The 15,281-nt window shown below is 45.0% G+C and overlaps 1 protein-coding gene across 1 annotated transcript in view; it reads left to right on the top strand.

Annotated features, from left to right (window-relative positions):
* DOK5 (docking protein 5) overlaps positions 1 to 15,281 on the top strand; it is a 114,237-nt gene that overhangs the window by 70,915 nt on the left and 28,041 nt on the right. The window contains exon 9 of the mRNA XM_010840321.1: positions 4,409 to 4,544. Coding sequence (XP_010838623.1) covers positions 4,409 to 4,544 — 136 coding nt within the window. The remainder of the gene's footprint in view (positions 1 to 4,408; positions 4,545 to 15,281) is intronic.

The following is a 15,281-nucleotide window of genomic DNA, read 5'->3' on the forward strand; positions in this document are numbered from 1 at the left end:
CACAGAGCTGTCCCTGCTCAGAAGCCTGAGTGTCTCGCACGTTGATTCCATGTGGCGAGGAAGCCTGGGTCACGTTCCCAGCAACTCCTTTCCCAGTCCCGCCTGCTGTCTCCTCATCTCTTCTACAGTGACTTTGTTCTTGTGCTCAGTCGCTAAGTCGTGTCTGATTCTTTTGCGACCCCATGGACTGTACCCACCAGGCTCCACTGTCTGCGGGATTTCCCAGGCAAGAAGACTGGAGTGGGTTGCCATTCGCTTCTCCAGGAGATCTTCCCGACCCAGGGATCGAACCTGAGTCTCCCGCTTGGCAGGCGGATCCTTTACCTCTGAGCTGCCAGGGAGGCCCCTACAGTCATTTATTGGGCACCAGATAAAGGCCGAGGCCCGTGCTGGGTCCTGGAAAAGCGGTGAGTAAGTCAGAAAACAGTCTGCCCACGTGGGGCTCCCATCCACGTGATTTGAAGACATGCTGTGTGCGTTCTGTGTATCACATCTAATACTTGTAATGCAATTTAGGTGACAGTTGCCATCATTATATTCACTTTTCAGATGGGCAGTGCAGGCTTTGGGAGGTTTACGGACACGTCCCGGGCCTCAAAGCAGGCACGGGGCAAGCCAGCCGGGTAGTCTGGTACCTCTGCTACGCTTCTTCTTCCCACAGCCTCGATACACACTTACCGTGTGTATGAAGGACTGAATTTCCCAGTGCTTTCCGAGCTCTTGGTTTTTCGATGGGTTCTTAGCCAGGTGCATAGTTCATGGTTTGGAGTGGCATGCGTGGCTTTTAGGTAAAGCAGTTACTGAGGACGTCAGCGCTCTAAGTGCATCTGTGTGGACATGGCATTCTTGTATCCAAATCCTTATCCTCTCGAAGGACAGAAGGAGGTCCGGCTTAAACTCCTTATTTTTCTTTCTCTGGGTGTCTGTCAGCTGGTTTCTGTTAGTGTATGTCTATCAGGAAAGAGTGCTGGAGCCTCTGGGATATTAGCTAAAGTGCCCGCGGTCACAGTCAGAGGGTAGAGAGAGAAAGGAGTCGGTTCACACGTGGGCATTTGCAGGTCTGTGGCCGGTGAACCAGAACATCTTTGCCCCGTCTTGTGTGAGGCAGACGCTGCCGTACGAGGTTATGTAAGACCATCACTCCTTTCATGTGCTTTTCTTTTGACTTCCTTTCCTTTCCTCCCCCCCTCCCCTTTTCTTCTGACTTGCCTTGGGGAGTTGGCCCATTATTTTACTGAAGGCCCCCAGCAACATTTTTAATGCGTCGTAAAGCTGCTTATGAAACAGCACCAAACAAATCTGTTGGGTTGGGGGCAGTGTGTGAATGAAATAAAAGAGCTCGTGGATGGAGGTTCGCAGAGACCTATGGAAGAGCCTCTGAGGTCAATTTTTGTTCATTATCCACACTTTCTGGGCCACACTTTCCCACTGAAGGGCATATGCCTTTGAATGTACGGATGAATGCAATGCAAACCAGAGGCCTAATTTCTGATCTATTTAGAGATCTTTAGTGCATTTTTGTCCCCTAATGCAAACTGGTGGCCTCCCGGCCAGATATGGTCCTTAAATGGCATTTTGACCTCCACAGCTTAAAGAAAATGGAAAAAGTAGCAACATTAAAAATTCAGATTATTTCCTATAAAAATTCAAGATTTCTGGTTTCTCTTAAATGATCAGAAGTGTGGCTGCACTGGGGCTCACCATTTCCCCGTGTAAATGCCTGATCGTCTGTGAAGCTCTATGTTGTGGGAGGTCTCTGCCTCCATTCATTCATGCTCTTTGTCTAAACCCTGATGGAATTTGAGGTTGTAACTCCTGTTACTTTCTGTAAGTGGTCAGTGTGTGTGTGTAAGTGTGTATATGTATGCATATGTGTGTGTGTGTGTAAGGGTTTGTGTGTGTGTGAGTGTGTATATGTGTGTGTGTGTAAGGGTTTGTGTGTGTGTGTCTCTCAGATCCTCAGGTGAAGCCAGGGAAAGCCCGTGACTTTCAGGAATACTTGATGCTCTCTGGATTTCCTTCATTTCTGATCACAGTAATCACTGAATCAAATGTCACCAAAGGATGGTTGTGGTGGATTCATGATGTTAACCAAAAGCAGACAGTGGGTGAAAGAGTGATTTTTTTCAGAGTTCTCGCCAATTAGTGAGTCATTATGTAAATTAAGCACTTCACCACTAGTATTAAAAGCAGAAGAGAAAACATCAGCATTTCATAAGTTGATAGATGAATAGATAGCTAGATGTCACCTAGATGATAGACTAAATAGATCAGCGGAGTATTTGATCACACTCTAAACTCCGTTACTGTGGGCTGCGGTTACAAAAGCCTTACAGTCCCTGGGTCATCAAGCTTTAGAAACACAGTTGCGGGTTTGCTGTTATATGGATCAGTCATCCTGTAAGTATGTCCCAGTTAACAGGAACCTTCATACTTTCTGAAATCAAGGTTGACATCTAAGTAAGTAAATAAATGATGACCTCTGCCCTAAAAGAAACAGAAGGCCACTTCTTTTTCTTAAATAATCGATTGAAGTCACCCTTCTCCTAACAAGTTACATTTCCGTATTTGGTGCAAAAAAAGAAGTGTGAAAACAAGTGAAAACCTTGCAGAACTGAGTGCCAAGTGACAGAGTCCCGTTTCTGTGGTCGGTCAAGTAGAGAGTGGATAGCTGAGGAGGGGAGTATTTTAGGAAGTCTTCAGGAACAAAACAGGACTTGAGTAAAAATGCTTTGAATTTTAGTTTTTAATTCTTTGAATTAAAATGACAATTAAAATCACACAGACAACCTCATAAGCTAGTTTTAATGTTAGTTTGTTGAAAGAGCCTTCTAGTGTTTCTCTTTCTTCTTACATGGTCCATACTAGTGAAATTCAAGCCAATTAACATACTCTATGCTATACATGCTGAAGACTGCCATATGGCCGGGATATTGAGCCAACCTTAGATAATTAGATAAGGATAAATCTTCCTGTTTTACTGCACTAATTGCATAGACTGGAATAGATAAAATCATTAACAGTAGTTTGGGTTGAAAATTGGTTTGGTTTCCATGCTGTATTAAAAAGTTCTTTTGATGTGAATCTCTAGATGTGAGCAAAACTCAGGCAGTCAGGCCAATATTCAGTTTGCAGTAAGAGTTTCAGAGGTGGAAGGAGAGGGATTGTGTCTTAGAATAACTAATTATTAATAATTGTAAACAATGTAATAATTGAATAGTGTTCTTTAAAACAAAAACAACCTCTTGGTTAACTGTTGATATATGTAATTAAAATCAGAACTGTACTGTAAAAAAAAATTCTTTTGAAAATTATCCAAGTCTTCAAAAATATTTAGAATAATTGAATACATTCATTAATTATGTATGCCCAAATCACTGTATATATATGTATCTTGTGTGTGTGTATACAAATATATATATGTATATACGTGCTCTTGCAATGCAGGAGACACAGGAGACATGGGCTCCATCCCTGGGTCGGGAAGATCCCCTGACAAAGGAAGATGGCAGCCCATCCCAGTGTTCTTGCCTGGGAAATCCCAGGGACAGAGGAGCCTGGCGGGCTATAGTCCACAGGGTTGCAAAGAGTCGGACACGACTGAGCACTAAGCATACTTAGAAAACACAGACACACACGCATCCTTGGTTAAAACACACTGGGTTCTGGTCTAATTGTATGTGCCAGTCTCCCTTACCAATGCAATTCATTTCTGTTTTTTAACAGCCTGAGGTAGAGATGATTCCCCTCTTAATTCCTGACATTAATGATGAAACCCACATGTCTTTCCTTGAGTTCCCTGTTTCTCTTACATTCCACACATTGGTTCAAGTTATGTCTGTTTAAAATACTCTTGGCTACGTTTGATTTATCACATGGAGTGAAAATCTGGAGTAAAATTGGATCGATGATTTTGGAAAGCAGAGCTGATTTCAGAAATAAAATCATTCTTCAAGCCATTGTCTGTAAGGAGGATCAGGTCAGAGTCTGAGAGCCATAGAACCCGTTCTCACCTCTGAGCTGAAAGGCCCCATTTCTGGTGAGTCTCTGAGCTGTGAGCTGTGCTGGGAAGGCCTCGCCCTGGTGTCCTCTTTGACAGTTTTGGGAAGTAGAGGAATTGTACTGAAAGCCCAGAAACCATTTGTTCGTTAACCTCCAACAAAACCTTCAGGACAGAAAACACGGGGCACCACCCCGTTGGCTCGAAGTGACTGGTTCCCTGCCCGCTTGTCTGTATTAATGACAATTTGTCAAACACTGTGATTCCAGTTAACTCTGTTCAACACATGTGAACAGGAATCCTGATCTCATACAAAAAAATGAAGCTGATCTTGGGTTGTTCCGGGCTCTGAGTGCATTGAGCTTGGAGAAGCTGGCTTTCAGAAGCCCTCTGTCTTTGTTTTCACAGGATGTGTGAGACTGGTGAAGGGCTGTTTGTCTTTCAAACGCGAGATGGGGAGGCCATCTACCAGAAGGTCCACTCGGCTGCCCTGGCCATAGCGGAGCAGCACGAGCGCCTGCTGCAGAGCGTGAAGAGCTCCATGGTACGTCTGGGGGCCCTTTCTTACAAGCGCTGTGCACACCACAGCAGAATGCTCTTGCAGTCTCTGTGCTGAAAACATGGTCAGTGTTTTGGGGGGCAGATGCTTTCCTCCTATACTCAGCAGTGTGTTACTCGGATGACATGCATCCTTGGAAAGCTCCAGAAAGTCACTTGGGAGCAGAAGAAGCATCAGCCCGCTTGTCATCTGCCTGCACACTGCTTGCCTCCCTTGTAACGCGTGTGCTTAATCAGTGCCTTCCTGCAGCAGAATGCTGTCCACTGAGGGAGTTATAAAAAGCAAGTATATTTTGTTCTCACTGGGAGACTGAGAAGTCTGAGATCAGGGTGCCGGCGGATTCTCGGGGGACACTTCCTGGTTTGTAACTGGCTGTCTTTTTACTGTGTCGCAAATGGCAGAAGGGGTGCGGGATCTCTCTGGGTTCTCTCTTGTAAGAACGCTAATACCGTTCATGGGGGCTCTGCCCTCATGACCTGGCCCCTGCCATATGCCTGACTGTCTGATAACATCACTTGGGGGCTAAGGTTTGAACACAACAGTTTGGGGTTGGGGACACAATATTCAGTCCATTGCAGTCTATATATATATATATAAATCCATTTCGCGTATGTATGGACATCTATAGACACAACTCCATGGGTTATCTACCTCTGAAAGTGAAAGTCGATCAGTTGTGTCCGACTCTTTGCGACCCCATGGTCTATACAGTCTGTGGAATTCTCTAGGCCAGAACACTGGCGTGGGTAACCGTTCCCTTCTCCAGGGGATCTTCCCAACCCAGGGATGAAACCCAGGTCCCTGCGTTGCAGGCAGATTCTTTACCAACTGAGCTATCAGGGAAGCCCATATATACTTACAAGTGTAACAGAAGTTGTCATTCCAAAGGTCAGCAGTGGTCAGAGAAAAAATGTAAGTGAGAGAAGAGAGCTGAGAGGAAACGGGTCAAATACCAAAAACTCACGACCAGACAGCTGTTGACGTGAGATCATGGTTTCTGTGTAGGAGAGTTCTTGATTTTTTTTTTCCAGGTAAATCAAGACTTTGAGTCTGTATAGTATCTTCCAGTTTATAAGTGTTGGAAGTTAATTCCAGCTAAAACCAACAACAAAAATCAGTAATACTTTGTAGGACAAAGGAAACCTATTTGTAAGATTTCATTCTGCCCACAGCGTGTGTTTGCTATCTCTAGGGGGTAAACCTTCATAGTCATCAGTGTGCAGAGACAGCAGGGACTGTGCCTCGTATGGGGAATTGTGAGTCATGAGTTTCTTCTTTAGGAACAGTAAATTTACAAAATCTGAAATGAATGTGCAGCAGTTAAATAATGCAACTCATGAATTGTGACTGCAAACACAAGAATAGAGAGTCACATCTGGGAAAGAAATCTGCAGAACCAAAAGGAACTAGGTTGGCATAGGAAGGTCAGGGCAATTTGAAAAGTCTGTGATTTAACCGTGTGGGTGGTTGGATTTAAAGAGGGGAAAAGCATGCCAGTAATACGATCTGTCCCAAAGCAGCCAGGGATTATTCCCAAATGACTTATGCGTGCCGTGTTGTGGGATTTTAGAGCTAGGATCAGCAGATCTTTAATACAGGCTGAGACAGTAATATTTCAGGCTTTCTGGATGAAGATGGTCCCTGCTGCAGCTCTTTAGCTCTGCCGATGGAGAGCAACTGCAAGCATAGGTCATGTGGATTCAAATGGACATGGCTGTGTTCCGAGGGAAACTTATATTAACGGACAATGAAATTCAAATTTCACTTGATTTTCACATATCATGAAATATTCTTCTGATTTCCCCCTCAACCATGTAGAAATGTTCCTTCTGAACTAACAGAGTCTTGGCATCCATTTTCCATATTCTTCCCAATTTTGGATATTGCAGTAAAGGTGGATAAATGGATGGGTGGATGGATAGAAAGAAAAAGGAAGAAGGAAGAAAAGAAAGAAAAGAAGGAAGAATTCAAGTCATTTTGAACTTACAGGGCAATGTGTCACTGCAGTAGAACTGTGAGCTACTCGAGATGCCTTTAAATGTCTGAAGAAGGGTTTTTTTTAAGATTACCTTTTTGTAAAGCCATCAATTAGCATAAATCTGTCTGTACTTGAAAGGGAAGTTCTGCACTCACATGTGTTTCCATTTATAACTGCCTCATTACTTGCACTAAAAATTAATCAGGAATATGAGTAATTCGTTCAGATCATCCCTTTGCAAATTTAACTGTAATATAATGTTTGCTTTTAATTTGCTGTATGCTTAACAAGCTCTATGAAATGAATGTGATTTTAAAAGTAAAAACATCCTGTTTTTAAATGGAAGTGAGTAAACTTCAAAATGGGATCTGAATCTCAAGGGAGTTAAAACTGGGGATTGCAGAATGCTTAAAAATCAACATCCTTGAATCGATCTCTGATTAGGGGAGAAAAGAGATACTGTGCTAAAATGAAACGAGATGATACGGTAACACTTCAGTTAGTCTTGCATTTTCTGGTCACTGGGAGAGGGGCCGCAGATTGGGTTTATTTTGACTAGGAATTGCCATTATGCCACTACTGGCTGGCATCTCTGAGATAGTCAAGGTCACAAATGGAGAAAGACGGCGAAGCTAATCTCATCAGGCGGCCCTAACCCTAAATCTAAACGACAGTTTGCTGCTGCTGTGGTAAAACTCCCAAGACAGTTTGAAATTGCAGCCTTGTGTGAATGGTTTGAATCAGACTTATGACCCTAAATCCTGGAAGTCATAAAGAAGAAACATGTAAGTCAGATAATAATGATTATTTTTATTTTATTATCATTACTATTATTACTGTGATACTCTGAATGATGACTCCCTGAGGATCTTCCACATCTTAATCCCTAGAGCCTTTGAGCATTATCTTCTATGGCAAAAGGGACTTTGCAGTTGTGATTCAGTTAAAGCTCCTGAGATGGAGAGATTGTGCAGGATTATTCCAGTGGGCCTGGTGTCATCACAAGGTCCCCATAAGAAGGAAACGAGGAGTCGGAGTCGGACCAAAATGACGTGGCTGTGAAAGCCGAGGCACAGAGAGATGTTTGAAGAGTCTGCCCTGATGGTTATGGAGACAGAGGAGCTGGGACCCAAAGGTCGTTGTGACCTCTAGAAATTAGATAAGGAAGGCAATGGACACTCCTCTGGAACCTCCAAAGTGACCAGGACAGCAGACACCGCGAATTTACCCCAGTGAGTCTTGTTTCGGACTTCCAGCCTCTAGATCCATATAGGGATATGTCTGTGTTATTTTAATCCCAAGTTGTTACAATAGCCAGAGGTAGCCAATACAATTACAATTGTATTAGTTACAATTGTAACGCAATTATTAAAATTATAATAATGTATGCAATTTTATACAATTACAATTTTATTAGTTACAGTTATAGTCACTGATGTTTAGTGTGTCCAGCTCTTTGCAGCCCATGACTGCAGCAGGCCAGGCTTCCCTGTCCTTCCCCATCTCCTGGAGTTTGCTCAAACTCATGTCCATTGAGTCATTGATGCCATCCAACCATCTCATCCTCTTTTGCTCCTTTCTCCTCTTGCCCTCCATCTTTCCCAGCATCAGGGTCTTTTCCAGTGAGTCAGTTCTCCACATCAGGTGGCCAATGTGTTGGAGCTTCAGCTTCAGCGTTAGTCCTTCCAATGAATATTCAATCCAGGGTTGATTTCCTTTAAGATTGATTGGTTGATTCTCCTTGCTGTCCGAGGGACTCTCAAGAGTCTTCTCCAAAATCACAGTTGAAAAGCATCAAGTCTTTGGTGCTCAGCTTTCTTTATAGTCCAACTCTCACATCCCATACAAGACTACTGGAAAAACTATAGTTTCGACTATATGGACCTTTGTTGGCAAAATGATGTCTCTGCTTTTTAATACGCTGTCTAGGTTTGTCATAGCTTTACTTTCAAAGAGTAAGTGTCTTTTACTTTCATGGCTGCGTTCACTGTCTGCAGTGGTTATGGAGCCCAAGAATTACAATTGGAATAATTACCATTATAATGTTATAATGATGAAAATGTGCTGTGTCTCTGCTCTGTAACAGACAGTAGTGTGTGGGCTTTGTGCGCACTTTCTGACCATCACAATGACCCTTTGATCAGAGGCCCAGTGCCCCAGCTTGGAAGTAGCAGGGCTCAGATTTGGAGCAGGTGTGCTGGGACAACCCCCACTTCACGCTTTTTCTCAAAATCAGGCATGTTTTCTTTGCCCTTCATGAGATCTGCTCACAGCCATTCAAAAAATTCCAAATTAATGGCTGACACTTAAAAGTTAAGATGTTTCACATAAAACTCAGATTTATGTATCATCAGGTCATGCAGCTTTTGGGTGGCAGGGGGTTTTCAGTTCTCTGAGGTCCCCGCCCTCCCCCTGGTGCCCTGGCAGGCGGCCCCTCTCTGTGCGTTTGCTCCCAGCACTGTGGCCAGTTGAAGTCCTCCCTGAATCACTACATGTGTCCACTTTCTGCTGCTGGGTGACAAAGCCACGAACTCTGCACCCCAAAACAGCACACATTTATGACGTCATGGTCACCGTGGGTCGGGCGTGTTGACGTGGCTCAGGTGGGCCTCAGCTTCAGATTCTCACAAGGCTGTGCTGCACCAGGCCAGGGGTCCCCAGCCTGCGGGATCTCATGCCAGCTGGTCTGCAGTGGAGCGGATGCAATGATAACAGCAACAGCGTGCACAGTGGATGTGGTGCACCTCGATCACCCTCCCCTGTCCACGGAGAGAGTGTCCTCCACGAAACCCGGCCTGGTGCCACAAGGTGGGGGCCACAGAAGCTTAGATGGGGGCGGGACCCACTCACAAGCTCACGGTGGTTATTGGTGCAAGTTAATTCCTTGGGGCTGAGGATTTAAGAGCCCTGGTTTCCTGCTAGCTGGTGGATGATGGCCACCCTAGCTCCCAAAGGCTGCCCTCTGTTTTTGCCATCTTCCCACTTGTTTCATCAAAGCCAGCAAAAAAGACTTTCCTTCACAACGAGGGCCACTATCCTCTGCGTCCCTGTTGTGGTCGTGACATCCATCACCCCATCATAGGCTGTTGGTTGGAAGTGAGTCACAAGAGCTTCCAAAGGTCGAGGGAGGGGACCCCACAAGAGTGTGCACACTTGGAGAGGAGACTGGGGGCCCCTTACTGACTCCACACCGACGTCACCAGAGGGTCGACACCAAAACCAGACTAATGATGTTCTTTGCAGCCAAAGATGGAGAAGCTCTACACGGTCAGCAAAAACAAGACCGGGAGCTGACTTCGGCTCAGATCATGAACTCCTTATTGCCAAATTCAGACTTAAATTGAAGAAAGTAGGGAAAACCACTAGACTATTCAAGTATGACCTAAATCAAATCCCTTACGATTATACAGTAGAAGTGAGAAATATATTTAAGGGACTAGATCTGATAGATAGAGTGCCTGGTGAACTATGGACGGAGGTTTGTGACATTGTACAGGAGGCAGGGATCAAGACCATCCCCAAGAAAAAGAAATGCAAGAAAGCGAAATGACTGTCTGAGGAGGCCTTACAAGTAGCTGTGAAAAGACGGGAAGCGAAAAGCAAAGGAGCAAAGGAAAGATATACCCATTTGAATGAAGAGTTCCAAAGAATAGTAAGGAGAGATAAGAAAGCCTTCCTCAGCAATCAATGCAAAGAAGTAGAGGAAAACAATAGAATGGGAAAGACTAGAGATCTCATCAAGAAAATTAGAGATACCAAGGGAACATTTCATGCAAAGATGAGCTCAATAAAGGACAGAAATGGTAGGGACCTAACAGAAGCAGAAGATATTAAGAAGAGGTGGCAAGAATACACAGAAGAACTGTACAAAAACGATCTTCACAACCCAGATAATCATGATGGTGTGATCACTCACCTAGAGCCAGACATCCTGGAATGTGAAGTCAAGTGGGCCTTAGAAAGCATCACTATGAACAAAGCTAGTGGAGGTGATGGAATTCCAGTTGAGCTATTTCAAATCCTAAAAGATGATGCTGTGAAAGTGCTGCACTCAACATGCCAGCAAATTTGGAAAACTCAGCAGTGGCCACAGGACTGGAAAAGGTCAGTTTTCATTCCAATCCCAAAGAAAGGCAATGCCAAAGAATGCTCAAACTACCGCTTAATTGTACTCATCTTACACGCTAGTAAAGTAATGCTCAAAATTCTCCAAGCCAGGCTTCAGCAATACGTGAACCATGGACTTCCAGATGTCCAAGCTGGATTTAGAAAAGGCAGAGGAACCGGAGATCAAATCGTGAACATCCACTGTATCATTGAAAAAGCAAGAGAGTTCCAGAAAAATATCTACTTCTGCTTTATTGACTATGCGAAAGCTTTTGACTGTGTGGATCACAATAAACTGGAAAATTCTGAAAGAGATGGGAATACCAGACCACCTGACCTGCCTCTTGAGAAATCTGTATGCAGGTCAGGAAGCAACAGTTAGAACTGGACATGGAACAATATACTGGTTCCAAATAGGAAAAGGAGTACGTCAAGGCTGTATATTGTCACCCTGCTTATTTAACTTAAATGCAGAGTACATCATGTGAAATGCCAGCCTGGATGAAGCACAAGTTAGAATCAAGATTGCTGGGAGAAATGTCAGTAACCTCAGATATGGAGATGATACCACCCTGATGGCAGAAAGTGAAGAGGAACTAAAGATGATGAAAGTGAAAGAGGGGAGTGAAAAAGTTGGCTTAAAGCTCAACATTCAGAAAACGAAGATCATGGCATCTGGTTCCATCACTTCATGGGAAATAGATGGGGAAACAGTGGAAACAGTGTCAGACTTTATTTTTTTGGGCTCCACAATCACTACAGATGGTGACTGCAGCCATGAAATTAAAAGGGGCTTACTCCTTGGAAGGAAAGTTATGACCAACCTAGACAGCATATTAAAAAGCAGAGACATTACTTTGCCAACAAAGGTCCATCTAATCAAGGCTATGGTTTTTCCTGTGGTCATGTATGGATGTGAGAGTTGGACTGTGAAGAAAGCTGAGTGCCGAAGAATTGATGCTTTTGAACTGTGATGTTGGAGAGGAGTCTTGAGAGTCCCTTGGACTGCAAGGAGATCCAACCAGTCCATCCTAAAGGAGATCAGTCCTGGGTGTTCATTGGAAGGACTGATGTTGAAGCTGCAACTCCAGTACTTTGGCCACCTGATGAGAAGAGCTAACTCATTGGAAAAGACCCTGATGCTGGGAGGGATTGGGGGCAGGAGGAGAAGGGGACGACAGAGGATGAGATGGTTGAATGGCATCACCGATTCAATGGACTTGGGTTTGGGTGAACTCTGGGAGTTGGTGATGGACAGGAAGGCCTGGCGTGCTGTAATTCATGGGGTTGCAAAGAGTTGGACACGACTGAGTGACTGAACTGAACTGAATTTACTGTCTGTGTCCACAGCATGCAGACTTCTGGAATAAAATCTATTTAGTGTTGCCTGATTTATCGTGTTTTGCTAATACTATTTATTTATGAAAGAAAGAAAGAAAGTGAAGTCGCTCAGTCGTGTCCGACTTTTTGTGACCCCATGGACTTCAGTCTACCAGACTCCTCCGTCCATGGGGTTCTCCAGGCCAGAATACTGGAGTGGGTTGCCATTTCCTTCTCCAGGGGATCTTCCGGACCTAGGGATCGAACCCAGGTCTCCCACATTGCAGGCAGACGCTTTAACCTCTGAGCCACCATTTATGAAGCATCTGCTAAATGCCAGGCTCTTTAGTAACAGCAGCCGTACCACTTGTCAAGCTGGACACTTTACTGACCTTTTCTCTGTAATCAGGATAGAGTCTCGGTGAGGTAGATTCAGTCATTCATTCTCATTCATTTGTTCATTCACAATGTTTACTGAGGGGGTTATCTGCTTTGGGGCTCCCTCGGTGGCTCTGTGGTAAAGAATCAGCCTGCCAATGTAGGCGACATAGGTTTGATCCCTGGGTCGGGAAGTTCCCTGGACAAGGAAATGGCCACCCAGTCTGGTATTATTGCCTGGAAAATCCCATGGACAGAGGAGCCTAGTGGTCCACAGTCCTTGGGATCGATAAAGAGCCAGACACGACTTAGCAACTACAGCAACAACAGCCTGCTGTTATGTGCGCTAGGATATAGTGGTAATCGACAGGTAAAGCCCGTGATCTCACGGGTCTTATTATTCAAGGGAGGATTATTCATGACCCTTGACCCGGAAGGAATCTGTCCAGATGCTATAGATGAGAAAACAGATGCTCACAGTGGTGAGGTCACTTGCCTGCAGCTATGGAGCTCATTGCTGCTGGAGCCAGGAATGCAGGATCTTCTATGTGGTTCCTTTTTAAATTTCTTGTTTGATATTGGAGTCTAGCTGATTAGCAATGTCGTGATACTCTCAGGTGGGCAGCAGAGTGACTCAGCCACACACACACGCATCCATTCTCCCAGACCAGGTGAGAGGGGAGTTTGTGTGGTTCTTAAACCTCTGCCTGCAGCCACAATGCCTTACTCTCCAGAGGGTTTTAAAGCCCTTCTGTTTCTCTTATATCCACGCCGTCTTAGCATTTTCAGACTACCCTGAATGTCAGGGTGCCTTTCAGAAATGCGTATCAACTTAGAGTACATCTTAAAAAAATCACTGTTACAGCAAACCCGGTTTCTTTTGCTATTTCCAGCACCAGAGAGCCATCGTGTTTCTCATGACTCTCCCCGCTCTGCTTGTGAATCCAGCGTGCTCTGATTCACTCTAAGGATGGCGCGGAGGAGGGTGGGTGGTTCGGGGAGGACTGACCGGTGATGAGATGGGGCGGCTGGAGCTGTTTGCTCGAGAGCCGGCAGCTGTCTCGCTGGAGCGGCGACAGGAAGACTCCGTGGGGACACTTCGGGACTTCCCTGAACAGCCGGCTATTTTTGCCACCTTGGAGATCAGTGCTGTGAGAGTCTAATTTTGGAGCAAGGAGTGGCAGTGTGTGGGAGGTCCCTCATTCCTCGACCCGGCCTGTCATCTTTAGAATTTCCTTCTAGGCAAGAGGGACAGGGTGGAGTGCAGTGGCGATCTGGCGGCTCCCTGTGCGGCTGTAGGTTTGGCCTCCCCTGGGGGTGACTTTGAGGCCCCGTCTCCCCCTTCCTCTGCAGCCCTGACTGTGCCCCCAGGCTTCCGAGTTTAATCCCAGCTGTTTCTGTGTTCCCTCTTTTTTCATTTGCTTGTTTAACTGATAGATTTATTTCCACCTTTGGGTTTGCAAATAAAATTTGATAATGAATTTGTAGAATTCAAGTGGAACTGTGTTACAGTTCTGCAAACCAAAGTAACTTATATTCAGCCTCATTTAAAAAATTATAGTCCGCACATTTAAAAAAAAAATAACAGAAGACATCAAAGAAAGCATAGAATCAACTTCACTGCTTCTCAGACTAAAAGACCCTTACCTGCTGGGATTTTTATGTGTATGAACACCCTTTTCACAACTTTGTCCCCATCCTTCTAGCCACAGAAAAAAATTAGTTTTTGCCTCTTTTTGTGTTTATAGACTCTGGTTAATTGGGTTAACTTACAGATTCTTTTTTTTTTTTTAATTTATTTTAGCATACTACTTAAAGTGGTTATCAATTTTTTCCATTCCTAAAATAAATCCTTTTTATATCCTGGTAATATTAATTATAGCTCAAAAATATTTTATCAAACACCAATCTACTGCTTGCAAAGTAGATCTTATAGAGGACATAAATAGTGAAAAAATCTTTTGCATCTTTAAAGAAGCTTGGATTTAGATTAGTTATGAATTTAAACCCTTGAAAACATGCAACAGTATAATCCTGTGATTCAATTTGCTCTAGTCCCTTCAGAGGGCAGTTTGTCCCTCTGATCAGGATTAAACTGACCAGAATTGGATTCAGGGACTCCCCGGTGGCCCAGTGGTTAAGACTCCATGCGTCCACTGGAGGGGTCACAGGGTCAGTCACCGGTCCTGGATGTTCCACACGCCGTGAGGTGCAGCCAAAACCGTGAGAACTTCAGGCGTCTCTTTAGTCAGCAGCAGTACTTCCAGGACTTTGCTCTGAAACCGCACCAGCAGAAGCACAGATGACGTGGCACAGCTGGAGGGAGTCACACCTGTTTCCTGACTTCCCTCTGTTGACCATGTTCGCTGAGCCCTGCTGTCCACGAGGTGCTGGGGACGTGATCAGAGAAGATGGGGCTCCCACTCTTGGGACCTGGTGTGTGAGTAATAGAAGCCTCACCCCAGCGGGAGCCTGGGCACGCTGTGGGGCCTGGTGTCAACAGGAGCTCAGTGAGGCCGCTGAGCAGTCACGGGTGGTGACCCTGTGCGTGTGAAGCACACGGATGAGGAAGGCAGGGCAGCGGCAGAGTGGACACACTCGTTCTCACCCTCACCCTCACACGTGCTCTGTGAGCCCTGGGAGTGAGCTTGTGGCGGGAGACTAACATCCAGGCTGTGTTGGTTACCTTTGGCGAGCGGGACTGTGACTCGAGGGTCTGGGAGGGGGCTTTAATATCAGTATTTCACTGGATGTTTTTCTCTGACATTAATTTTTTTTAACTAGCTACATAATTTTTAGAAGTTTATTCACTTCCAGCTCTGCTGGCTCTGTTGCCACGCGGGCTTTGTCTCTACTTGCGGCGAGTGGGGGCGGCTCTGCGTGTGGTGTGGGTGCTTCTTTGCAGAGCGCAGTCTCTAGGACACGTGGGCTCCAGTAGC

The sequence above is a fragment of the Bison bison genome, unplaced genomic scaffold, assembly GCF_000754665.1.
Source record: "Bison bison bison isolate TAMUID 2011002044 unplaced genomic scaffold, Bison_UMD1.0 scf7180017864143, whole genome shotgun sequence".
NCBI lineage: Eukaryota > Metazoa > Chordata > Mammalia > Artiodactyla > Bovidae > Bison > Bison bison.